The 13400-nt window shown below is 34.1% G+C and overlaps 1 protein-coding gene across 2 annotated transcripts in view; it reads left to right on the top strand.

Annotated features, from left to right (window-relative positions):
• Positions 1–13400, top strand: part of MFSD8 (major facilitator superfamily domain containing 8) — a 31924-nt gene that overhangs the window by 7679 nt on the left and 10845 nt on the right. For both annotated transcript variants that reach the window (XM_063108268.1, XM_063108269.1), the window contains exons 3-7: positions 541–584; positions 6068–6308; positions 7167–7280; positions 9291–9435; positions 10218–10273. In XM_063108268.1, the coding sequence (XP_062964338.1) occupies positions 541–584; positions 6068–6308; positions 7167–7280; positions 9291–9435; positions 10218–10273 (600 nt within the window). The remainder of the gene's footprint in view (positions 1–540; positions 585–6067; positions 6309–7166; positions 7281–9290; positions 9436–10217; positions 10274–13400) is intronic.

The following is a 13400-nucleotide window of genomic DNA, read 5'->3' as shown; positions in this document are numbered from 1 at the left end:
TTCCCTAACATTTATAAATGACAAATAGCATTGAAGTTTATCATTACAGTTCACAAAGAGTAAAGGCTAGCAGAGGTTATGACTTTTCTTTTAAGATATGTCCATCTTGAAGTATCCTGGTTCTGAATAGTCACTGATCCGTTTAGGTGACCATTTTCCTTCTTCCCTATGGTCAATTATCTTTCCAAACAGTACAAGCTAGAAGCCTAGCACTTTCTATCTAACAAAGTGGCTTTTTCTCCATTCATTTCTGTTATAAAAACTTAACAAAGTTTTCAGTAATCTCCATTTACAGTAAAGACATGTGATTGAGGATAGTAATAAAGGTCAGGGACTATAATTGAATATTCTTTTCGAGACTTTAGTATTTATTTTCCTTCTAACTAAAAAAATCTCATTGCTTGGTAAATTAGGCATTTGTGTACACAAATTTGTAGGTTCAGAATGGTATTTTTAAATCCATGTTATAGTTAAAAAATTGTATCTGTAATAGTGATTAAATGATTATAAGTATAAATAACCGACTTTGCCTCTTCACAGGGTTTTCTATAGTGATAATGTCAATATGGCCATATCTCCAAAAGGTTTGTACATTTCAATCTTTTCTTCTCTTAAGTAACTGCAATAGTAGTAACTATTATGTAGTTTTGTGATTTTAGAGTCTCTTTGGTACTCTACAGTTTAATCTTTACTAGAATAACTTGAGATAATAGTTCCTCAAAAGAGGCTTGTAAGTTAGGTGACCATATGCTTTATTGTGCAAACCAGAATACATTTGAAGTAAAAGGGGTGCTATACCAGGAAAATAGGATTATACCTGGCCAGTCCCAGGCAAACACAGATGTGTGGTCACCTACTTATAAGCCACTTTCACATGCCATCACTACCCCCTTCCTAGTAAAAAAAACTAAATTAGACAGTCCGAATTCCCACAATGTAAAAATGATATTTCTGTGGAATAATTTAATGATTTTCCCATGGAATTAATTTGGGTTGTCAGGTAACATTGTGGAAAAAATAGATAATATATGTATTGTAATGCTGTGATTACTAGAAGGGGAGGGGATGACATAAAGATGTAAGTTTGGTAGGTACCTTGACATAATTGATCATCAGGTTCTGTCAATTCTATCTGAAATCTCCAGGAGCGAACTTACTTAAAATCAGTATATAAGTTGGCTACATAATTCATCTATTAACAGTATTTCAGTTAAGGTTTTTAAAGAGTTCCTCTGTACTTCCTAACCTCCTGGTCACTCCTTAACCTGCTACTGTCTGATTAACTCCTCTGCTACCCTAAAACTGCTCTTGTTAAGGTCTCTAATGACTTAATTGCTGACCAGACAGATACTTTTCAGTCCTTTCTTTAGGTGACATCTGGACAGCATTTGACATTGTTGTCCTCTCCCTACTTCCTAAAGCCACTTCTTAGCTTCCATGACATTTCCCTTTTCTGGTTTTCTTTTTAACTATTTGTTCTTATTCTTTTATGTATTCTTCTTTATCACCTTGTTCGTACTTGTTGGTTTTGCCCAGAGTTTGGTATATGGGTGTGTGAGGGGGTGTGTGTAGGTGTGTGTGTGTGTGTTGGCGTAGATTCTGAACCTTGGCCCATGTAAGATATATAGCCAACAATTTTTCAGATGTGTCTACTTGGATGAACCCAGGCTTCTCGGGTCTTTACGCATTTTTCTTCTTTTTTTCTGGAATATTTTTTCTCCCTCTGTCTTTCCTTTCCTCTCTCCTTCCCTTCCTCCTTCCTTCCTCACTATCTTTTATTCATTCTGTAAGTCTTTGCTCCAGTGTCACCTCCTCTGGAAAGCCTCCTCTGACTGTCCCTCCCTCCAGTTTGGGTCAGAGGTTTTCCTATGTACTTCTACATCCTTTTATCATCAGTACTTATTGTTGGGTGTTGTAGCAATGTGTTTACAAAGTTTACTTAACTCCCCTATTAGATTGTTACAATGGTCACATGGTTTCATAAAAAATACTAGACATATTTGATGAATATTTAGTGATTAAAAATATCTGTGATATAAGAAGTTTATTGGCATTTTATGTTTCATTTTATATTTTTTAGTTTTTATGAATTTTTACTTTTTCGTTTGTTTTTGGTGGCTGGCCAGTACAGGTATTGAACTCTGGACCTTGGTGTTATTGAATTTCTACTTTTTGAAAATGCTATTCTTCTGAAACAATAATAATGAAATTACTACCCATGACACTAAAAATTCTTTCCGTACTGGCAGAGTCACTAGAATTGAAACAAGATATGTAACAAGTCTGAAGCAACATCATGTCTGCTAAAGTATATTTCTGTGTATCAAAACTGTTTTGATTTTTTTAACTTTTATCTAATCTTTCTAACCTTAAAATTCTCATAAGAAGGATATTTGTAATGATTAGGTCTGTTCAGCACAATATGTTGAATTTTGAAAAGTCGCACTCCTTTCTCCAAATATTTGAAAGCTCTTCAAAGGTAAATTTATTGAATACATGAACTGAAAACTGGTTCTTTGGCAATACAAATACAAACTTTTTCACCCCAAAAAAGGTCTCAATTTATTTCCTCAAAAAGAATTTTTTTCTTTTTTTTTTTTTTGGTAGCTGTCCAGTATGGAGATCCGAACCCTTTACCTCAGTTTATCAGCACCACACTCTACCAACTGAGCTATCCAGCCAGCTCCATTCAAGATATCTTATAATAGTATTGAGAGCTTACTGTGTGCCAGGCATATTACTAAACCTTTTACTACATCGTCTCTTGATCTTCGTAACAACGCTGTGAGGTAGTTATTGTCATTCCTGTTTGACAGGTGAAGGATCCAGGCCCGGAGAAAGTGGCTTGCCCAAGGTCACACAGCTACAGATGGCAAGACCAAGCCTATCTGAAACAAGAATCTGATTCTTAACCACGGTTCTATGTTACCTAGTACCTTAAATATTTTTAATATCTAGTTTAAGGTTACTGTCCCTTTCATGGTAGTATATTGTTAAATATTACTTAGCTTGTTTTTTTTGGCTACTGGCTGGTACAGGGATCCATACCTGGACCTTGGTGTTATCAGCCCGTGTTCTAACCAACTGAGTTAACCAATCAGCCTACTTAGCTTAAAAGCTAAGAGAAAGATAAATCCACTTCTCCCCATCCCTCCCCCGCCAAGAAAAAAACACCACAAAAGAACAAAACAGGTAATGGTCTGTCCAAAAGGAATTTGGTACTATTAATTTGTACTTCCTTGCCCTAGCTGATAGACATGCGTCAATCGAGTGATTCCTTCAGCTGTGTTGCCCAGAGGTGGGGTTGATCTCCAGCAGGACTCATGTGCTTAAAACCCAGGTCTTGAATTGTAAAGACAGGTTGTTCAGTAGGCCCAGGGAGTTAGTGGGAATACTCATGCATGAGTTATGATAATACAACACTGTAATTAAACTGACATATTAGTGAAACAAAATACTAAGAAATATTTGTTCTTGTTTTGTATAGGTAACATTCATTAAGTGCATACAATATGCTGACACTGTCCTAAGCACTGTACATGTGTTGGCTCAAATAATTCTTATAACAGCTCTGTTAAGTTATCCCCATTTGACACGTGAATTAATTAAAGCATGCTGTTTATTTTCCTACCAACTCAAATGGAAGATTTTTCAGAACCAGATGAGTAAAACCTAGTTGAGAAACTCTTTGATGGCAGGGACTGTGTTTATTCATCTTTGCATCCCTATTGCCTGCTATAAGATTTTGCCACAGACAAAGCCTCAATGATTGCTAATTGAATGAATAAGCAACAATCTGTAAGTAAATTGTTGAGTAGGCTTGGAACACCCATATTCATATCTAAGCTCCCATAGTAAAGCATTAATGCTTCTAGAACTTTGATTTTGTCAATAGCATTACATTTTTAGAGAAGAATGTTCTAAAATTCAATACCAAGCACTTTCCCCAAAGTTTGTTTTTTGTTTTTGTTTCTTTTAATTTTTAGAGAAGATATAGATCCAACTTTCACTGAAGTGAGCAAAACCAAATTTGTAGATATACTATACAATATTATAAATAAGTAAAGATCTAAAAGTGTCGGGGGGGTGTGTAGGTGAGAGAGAGAGAGAGAGAGAGGCCACGGGGAGAGAGGGAGAGAGGTTGGGGGATGTTTTTAATACAGATGGAAGAGATCCTGGTGATTTTGCAAAATCCGTAACACCTGAGCTCAGTTTTGAAGGCCTGCAGAAGTTGACCACTTGAAGGCCAACAGAAGTTGAAGGAAAGGTGTGGGCCAAGGAGTAGGAGGCCGGGAATGTGTTCCTGGTAGAAGGGGCAGTAGAGGAACCTGTGCAGAAAGTCCGGGAGGCAAAGAACTTGGCTCATTTTGGGAACTTCAAACAGTTTTATGTGACTGGAAGTTAGAGCTGGGGGGAGAGAGCAGGCAGATAGATGAGGTTAGCGAGGGGGGTTAGTGGTCAGCTCATGAGCTAGTTTTTCATAGTAAGCAGTTTAGATTTTATCCTAATAACAGCATGATAGAGATCATCAGAGGTGGGCAGAGGACCAAAAATGATATGCTGTCATCTCTGTAAGAGGGACAGAAACACACTTGAGTACAGAGGTGTACTGGAGTGACACCTTCTGTTGTAGTGTAGAGTCTGCCTCTCACAAACCGTTTTTACTTTTTCTTTTCTTTTTTTTTTTTTTGGCAGCTGGCCAGTATGGGGATCCAAACCCTGGACCTTGGTGTTATCAGCAGCACACATTTTACTTTCTTGTTGGAATTATAGCAGGATTTTAGCAGATTACAGCTTTTCAGTCACTATAAAAAGTATTATTCAATTAATATAAAACTTCCATTGGTCTCTAGCAAATATTATTAATATCATTAGCACCATCCCCAAAAGTCAGCTTACTTCTATCTGTGAAATGAACTCTTGACTATGATCAATGGTATCCTGAGAAGACACTTTTGTCTTTTGCTTTCAACCACTACACATTTAATGTTAAATTGGGTTTTCAATGCTATTTTGAAATTTAATTTTAAAATGTATATGACATGAAATTATTATTTTGTATTTTAATAGAGAAGAAAAAAGGAGCTTAAAGGTAATACTTGCAGGTAGAAAATGACAACCAGAGTGCCTAAAATGAAAGATATTTTTAAGGTTAGCATTTTAATATTATGTATCATTGTACTAAGCACTCTTATTTCTCATCCCCCACAAAGAAAAATATACCTAAATATTTCCTTTTAAGCTATTTAAAAATATCGCTAGGCAAGAAAAGGCCATGGTTTTCTTTATTGTTCTAATACTTATCTATATTTGTATAAATTTATTTTCTAAAATTTTATGGTTATTTTTCCAAACTGCTATATAGCCCTATCATATTAAGAAAAAATCTGTTGATTTATTCCATAGTCTGTTTTCTAAGCTGAAGTTTTCTGTTTTTCTGAAAGTATCTTATTTTTTGAATTTTAGTCATTTAGTTCTCACCTCAATGTTCATCATGATATATAAACCCTTTTTAAGTGGTAGAGTCCTGAATAGTCTATGTAGAAAGGAAGAATTAGTAATAGATTTTAATGAAAGAATTGTCTGTCAGTTTTTGTGTTTTTATTATCTTTTTATGTGTTTGACTGCTGTGCCCAGTTTTAAAAAAAAGATATACAGTGCTAATGGCTGTTTAGCTTATAGGGTAGCATAAATCTAAAGAATTGTATTTATAAAAATTAAAGAATAGCTCATTATTTTTGTGATGTTATTGCTATATTTATATAGTGTGTGTGTGATTATCTTTTTAACAAGATTTTTATGAACCAGAAATTTCCATAATCATTCTAAAAGATGTTGCTTCCCAAGCATTTTTTCCTTGGGTACAGTGAATTGTTAGAACACTTAATTGTACTGTCAGAAGTTTGAATCCCTTACTATAAGTAATAGTATTACAAAATCTGTATGTTAGAATTGTGTAAATTTTTTCTTAATAGGAAAATTTACGTGGTCAGATAAATGTATTTAGGTTTTAAACTTAACTTTTCTTGGATAACAATTCTTAAAGCATTGTACTTTTTTTCTGCAGATTGATCAGACAGCCGATGCAAGTTTTTTGGGCTGGGTTATTGCTTCGTTTAGTATTGGCCAAATGGTAGCTTCACCTATATTTGGTTTATGGTCTAATTATAGACCAAGAAAAGAACCTCTCGTTGTCTCCATCTTCATTTCCGTGGCAGCGAACTGCCTCTATGCGTATGTTCACATCCCAGCTTCTCATAATAAATACTACATGCTGGTTGCTCGTGGATTGGTGGGATTTGGAGCAGGTAATATGTTTGCGTGTATATGTTTGGTTGTGTCAAATTTACTTCATCCTGACATTTATGGCCCTCTCTTACCTTCTCTATATAATATCCCACAGTTCAACATACAGATTTCTCATTGCAAACAGAAAAATACCTTTTCTAACCTTTGCATTTGCTCATGATGTTCCCATTGCCTATGGTTTCTCGCTTCTGTTCCCATCATTCTTCATCCTTCAAGGTTTAGTTGAACTTCCACATCTTCCATGAAGCCTTCTCAGGCAACCCTACCCCTTAACAGATCTTTCTCTTCTCTAACATGTCTGTGGCACGCACTTATAGTCTTGCACTGTTTTTATCCTTTCTCAGCAACCAGATAGTAAACTTTTTGCAATAGAGACAGTCTGTGATACTTTTTAATATTCTGTGGCCCCTAACAGGGTCTCTTGAACATAATAAGTGCTCAATAAAATTTTTGAGTTAAATCATTAGTGTATTTTTTTTTCTGATCCTTATCTTACAGGTCTCTACATGCAGAATTTCTGAAACCTTTCTTTTAAAAATTGTTGTGGCAATCAGTAGTATGCCATATACTCAGTGCTTTCTCAGTATTTAATAATGAAAACAAGTTTGATATTCTTATAATGCCATTTTTCATTCATTCAAATCTTTAACTGTTTTCATATTACTAAAACTACTATGTTTTATTAATTAATTCATTTGCTCAGTAAAAATATCTTACATGCTTTGTATGATCCTAAAGAGGAAGCAGTGACTATCCTGTTGACCAATATTTCTTCTTCTATGTATAAAATAAATGAAGTTGAATTTTATAACTGAAGGATATTTTCTTTTGCTTTGGAATGTTTTATCTTTTCTTAGGAAATGTAGCAGTTGTTAGATCATATATTGCTGGTGCTACTTCCCTTCAGGAAAGAACAAGTTCCATGGCAAATACAAGTGCATGTCAAGCATTAGGTTTCATTCTAGGTCCAGGTAGGTGTTCTTCACTTGTCATTACTTGAATTTGAATTGGGAAAATCTTTGAGGTTCAAATGTTCAGTGAGATCCAAGTATAAAACCTTGTAGCTAAAGGGAAAAGGAAGGAAACTAATATTTTTTGATTCAGCAGTGAGGCTAGGTTCATTCTACTTTGACACCAATCCTCTAACTTAAGTGCTGTTAGTCCCATTTTACAGATGAGGACACCAAAGCATAGAGAATCAAAGAAAATTGTCCCAAGTCACCCAGATAGTAAACAGGAAACATGGGGTTCAAACCTAACTCTGTCTGATTCTGTCAAATTTAGCTTGACATCTCTGCAAGAAATTATTTTCTTTTTCCATTTATTAGAAACAAAATTATTTCAAATGAAAGATTTGAGGAAAATTATAGGGGTTTCTTTACCCTTTTACCCTTTGCCCATACCTTTTAAGACTTTTCTAAGTTTGAAAAAAATGTAAGAGTTTTAAAAACACTTATGTTGTTCCAAAGCTTCCATCCTTTTGCAGAGTGTAAAATCATATAAATGAGACTTAGTATTTTCACAACACAAACTTATTTTCTGCTGAGTAGAGAAATTAGTCATTTTTTATGCCTAGAATAATATTGAAAGACCATATAATTGGTCCATGCTTTGAATATTACAGTTATGAGTATTATCAATTTGAATCCATCTCAGTTTACTTCATCATTAGCACCTTACCCCCACCCTCAGTTTCCATTACTTCCTTCAACTTGGCGAAAAAAAGGCTCAGCAGAAGAGAATCTAATTCTTCATTCACCAAAATCTAATATTTTGGTCTAGTATTCAGAAACAAATATAAGCTCAGATGTAGACTACTTGAATTTTAATGCCTTGTTGTAAACTACATGAGGACATGGTCTTGGTCTTTTTTATTTGCCACTCTACCCTCAGTATCTAGCACAGTACCTGGTATAGACTTAGGATCTCAGTAAATATTTTTGGCCTTCTTAAAAACATTTTATAGATTATCTCATTTAAATATTTTGTTATAGATGAGTAAATGTTAGCCTGAGGAGATTAAATAATAATAATAATAACCACTTTCCCAATAATAATAACCACTCAACAAGCACTAACATTTATTGAGTGTTTACTGTGTACCAGGCACTATTCTAAGTGCTTTAGGTGCAATATCTGATTTAATCCTCACTTTAAGGCTGCATGAAAATTATTGACAGAGCTGCATATAGACTTTAAATCAGGAGAGCAAATCAGTACTGTTCCAATCCAATTAAATGGTATTTAAATGGTATTAAATATATATATAATTTAGGGCCGACCCCGTGGCGCACTCGGTAGAGTGCAGCGCTGGGAGCGCAGCGACGCTCCTGCCGCGGGTTCGGATCCTATATGGGAATGGCCGGTGCGCTCACTGGCTGAGTGCCGGTCACGAAAAAGACAACAACAACAACAACAAAAATATATATATATATAAAATTTAGGTACCATATACACAGTAATATTTAAAATATTTGATCTAAAATGTGATATTTTCTTTTTTATAATGAAATTGATTAAACTTTTATAATTGATTTATGGAAGAAAATGTGTAATTTAAATTTTCCATGGCGATCTTTTTAAAAAAGAAAATACTGACAGGTTACTTTAGAAATATATAATCCTTTGCAAATGCATGTACATCAGTGTTTCTCAGTCTTTTTTCCATTATTGTTTCCCTAAGGAGCCTTTTTAGACTTTTTTTTCCTGATCACTCCATCTCATGAAATTTTGATACCACATATCTATCATATATCTTTTATGTACTATATATATATATTTTATATGTGCTTTATGCATGAAAAAAGTAAATATTTTGTCTCCCCCACTCAAGAGCCAATTTTCTTGCCCCTGTTGAAATGCATGATGTAGATAGATGATTCCATAATGTTACTTCCAATTCTGTGGCAAATGTCTTTTACGTTTTTGTAGCCTGTCCCTCCCATTTAACAATTCATCTGTGTGCATTCTGTTTTAATAAGTTTTTCAGACTTGTTTTGCACTCATTGGAGAAAAGGGCGTGACATGGGATATGATTAAGCTGCAGATAAACATGTACACAGCACCAGTTCTACTTGGCGCCTTCCTGGGAGTTTTAAATATTATTCTGATTCTTACTATATTAAGGTAATTAAATAGAAACAATAAGCTACTTTTGTAGATTTTGAAATTTAATAAGCTTTGTCATTGTTGAGAGATAATTATCCCTATGATGTCTTTGTTTGGTTTTTGATGTCTTTAGTTGTGTTTATATTTTCGATCACCTATAACATGGCAATTAAAATAATAGACAACCCAATCAATGAGAGCAGATTATGAAGGTCTTTGAAGATTCAGGGTTTGGCCTTGATTTACTGACTATGTTTCTAAGTCGAGTAATGGTATGAAAGCAACATTTTAAGTACAGTAGATTAATGGATTAGTTTCTGCCTTAAATACAAGTAAAAAAATTACTTGTAATGTATATCTCTTATCTTTTATATATTAGAAGAAATTTTCTAAAACTACAAGTTTTGTTACTTATATTTCTTTAGAGCACTTTATCCAGTAGTCTGAAACATTTATAACTAATGTTTAAAATTACTGCAAAACTTAAATACTGACTAAGAGATCATGTATGCTTTTGGATGAATTGGGTATTTTTTTCATTTTATATGTTAATATGATAAGGATCTTATACCATATTTTGGTACCTATTTGGTACAAAATCTGGATAAGAATTACATCTTCTGTCTCTTTTAATTTATTGGTTGTTTCTCACTGGTAAAAAATTTCATTACTCAAAAGCCAGTAAAAGAAACTATATCAGAATGCAAAAAAATAGAATGCTAGTAACAAATTTAAGCCATTTCTCTATTATAGTAAGCATTTCATAGATGCAATATTTGTGTTTTCTTTTTCTTTTTAAGAGAACATCGTGTGGATGACTCAGGACGACCGTGTAAAAATATTAATTTTGAAGAAGGTATATTGACCTGTTTGACTAAATTACTGTAACATTATCAAAGCGTTTCCAATGATTCTGTCTGTTTGGTATTTACTTGGATTTTGCTACTGAGGACAATGCAAGAGGTGATTGGGAAAGATCTTCAAAGAAAAAAATCTAAATTGATTTTTTTTAAGAAAGGCATACCTATGTCAGTTATTTGGTGTTCAGGATTGGCAAGCTTAAAACCATTGCAAAAACTAGCTTCATTTTATTTTCAAAGAGCCAATATCCTAAAACCTTTGAGATCTTTGGAATAATTTCAGTAACTTTGCTACCAAATTGTGTATTTTTTGTTTCATGCAGTTCTTTACTCCCTTAATCATGAGAGTAGGTATGGTTTCTCTTTTTTTAAAATTTTTATTCTTTTGGTATACTTTACAAATTTACATTTTCATTCTTTAGATATTTCTCTGACTCATAAATAGGTACCAAAATCTGGTAAGTAGTTATACTTTACCAAATAAACCATTATTGTAGTACTAATTATATCCTCCCTGGGAAATGTTCTGCCATATGAAAGAATGCAACTGAGTCCTTGCCCTCAATGAGTTTATACAGTTGTGGGAGACACACAGTGTTATTTTACCAAGTACTTTCATAGCCATTTTAATTAATTTTCACAACAAAAATAGTGGAAGGTAAAGTTAAATATAGTAGGGTGAAGAGCAGAGTGATGAGGAGCTTTAGTAAGTTTTTGAACACAGAAGAGAGGTATGACAATAGATCCCATGCAGAGGCTAATCCAGATGTGTGAAGGCCTGAACTAGGGCAGTGACTGAGAATGCAGAAGGGAGAAGTAGGAGTTTTGAGGGAAAAATAAAGATTCTTGACAGATTGGATAGAGAATATTAAAGATTAGAGAAAGTTTTTTTAAGATGTCTGCCAGGTTTTGATTCTAGATTATTGGAAGAATGAAAGAGAACAAGAATTTAGGAGGGGAGGTTGGCTTAGAAGATGATTTCAGTTTGTATCAAGCTGAATATACTGTTATACTAGAATATATAAAAAATCGCAGAAGTATTTGTAATTTTGGCAGTAAAGATCAAAACTGGACATACAAATTTTAAAGTCACAGTAAAAAATACTACAGCAGGAAAGAGAGAGTGAGACAAAGAAAGGAAGGAGTAGATGAGTCAGGTGTGGCAAAGTATTGTTGAATCTGGGGAGCGGATGTATGAGAATATGTTTAAAACTTTCAAAATAAAAAGTAAAAGAAAAGAGAAGAAAGAATGAGTGGTGAGGAAGTGCCAGAGGTGGAACAAACTACTTTTTTTAAAAGGTGAAAAATAGGATGCCAACTTTAAGGCCCTATGAGGTAAAGGGAATGAGGTAGTTAAGAGGGTGAAGTTAAAGTACTAAGAAAGGGAAGATACGTAAAAACAGTCTTTCAGAAGTTGGGAGAAGATCAATAGAGTTAGATCAGTCGTTCATTAACTTTAATATGCTTAGGAATCACGTGCAAACCTTGTTAAAATGCAGATTCTGATCCAGTAGGTGAGGCCTAATTAGGGCTGCCAGATAAAACACAGGCACCCAGTTAAATTCAAATTATGCTTTAGTACAAGTATGTCCTGCCCAGTTAAATTGAGATTTCAGATAAACAACAAATTTTTTAGTATAAATATGATTCAGATATTTCATGGGACATTCTTACACTTAAATTTTAAATATTACATTTTAGTATAGTACTTATACTAACAGTTATTAATTTTTTATTTCAAGTGCGAAATTTAAATGGATGTCTTGTATTTTTATTTACTAAGTCTGGCAAACCTAGTGAGATTCTGAGAATCTACATTTATAGAAAAGTACTATGTGAATTGCTGCTGGCCTGTGAACCACACTTTGAGTAGCAAAGATCTAGAGCTATGCTATCCAATACAGTAGCCACTAGCCACATGTGGCTATTTAAGTTCAAGTAGATTTAAGAAATTTTCTCCTGTCATACTAGCCACATTTCAGGTGCCCAGTTATGGGAGTATGTGGCTAGTGGCTTCTACACTGGACCACACAGACAAAGAATATTTCCATCACGTCACAGTTCTATTGTACAGTACTGTTTAAAGTACAAAAGGAAGTGAGTTTAGAGAGGAGAGATCCGTTTTCTTTCATGAGATTTTAGGTATTTCAAAATAATTTTTATAAAATAAAATGTTCAAATTTCAATAAATGGATAAAATGCATCTGGTAAAAACTTCCATAATTGTTTTGATTTTAAAGATACTCAACTTAAAGAGGTTATCATGGGGTAGGATTATAATTTCCAATTACATAGAATTTGAATCAATACATTAATGTTGTCTTTTCTTAAAATTCTTATAATTAAGATACCTAGTCAATCCCCACAGTTTAGGATGCAACATTCCTGAGATTCCCCATTGAAGTCAGCACTGGGTGAAGGCTGCAGGAAACTAACCACATAAGAAGTGAACCCCAGTTTTACTTGGGACAATGTTGATATTTGATTCAGACTAAAGACTGGCTTCTAGGTGGCGATTGAGAATCAGAGAGTTCTAGCCAAAATAATACAAGGGCTACAGGACGAAAGCCTTCCCCTGGGAAAGGATCTGGACAAAGGTGACCAGTTCTCTGTGTGTGATTAGCCTATACTGAGTGTTCAAGGTGCTTAATTCCCCCTAAGTATAGCAGACTATTTCCAAATCTACTTATTGCTGGAGGAGGAACTCCTTCTTAGGAATCCTGGGATAGAAAGGCAGGCACTATTATGAAAAAGTTACCGAAACTTACTTGTCTTAGGTAAGTTGTACCACCCCACCTTGCCACCACACATACACTTAAAAGATAGCATAAATGAACTCATTTTTGTATTACTTACCTGGTTTACTCTGAATAAGTGGATATATTAAGAAACAACATGATGGATATGTATGAGTAGATATATGAGGGTGCTTGAAAAAGTTTGTGGAAAAATGGAATTGAAAGGTAATAGGAATCTTTCCATGAGCTTTTTGAAGTACCCTCATATATGTCTATATACTTACATTATTTCAGGAATATAATATTGAGTGTGTAGCTTAACTACATAGTTCAAGCGTGTCAATACACACGCTTAACCCTTCTAATTTATAAAACCACCATCAAA

Source organism: Cynocephalus volans, chromosome 9 (assembly GCF_027409185.1).
Source record: "Cynocephalus volans isolate mCynVol1 chromosome 9, mCynVol1.pri, whole genome shotgun sequence".
In the NCBI taxonomy this organism is placed as follows: domain Eukaryota; kingdom Metazoa; phylum Chordata; class Mammalia; order Dermoptera; family Cynocephalidae; genus Cynocephalus; species Cynocephalus volans.
This window is presented reverse-complemented; position numbering and strand designations above follow the sequence as displayed.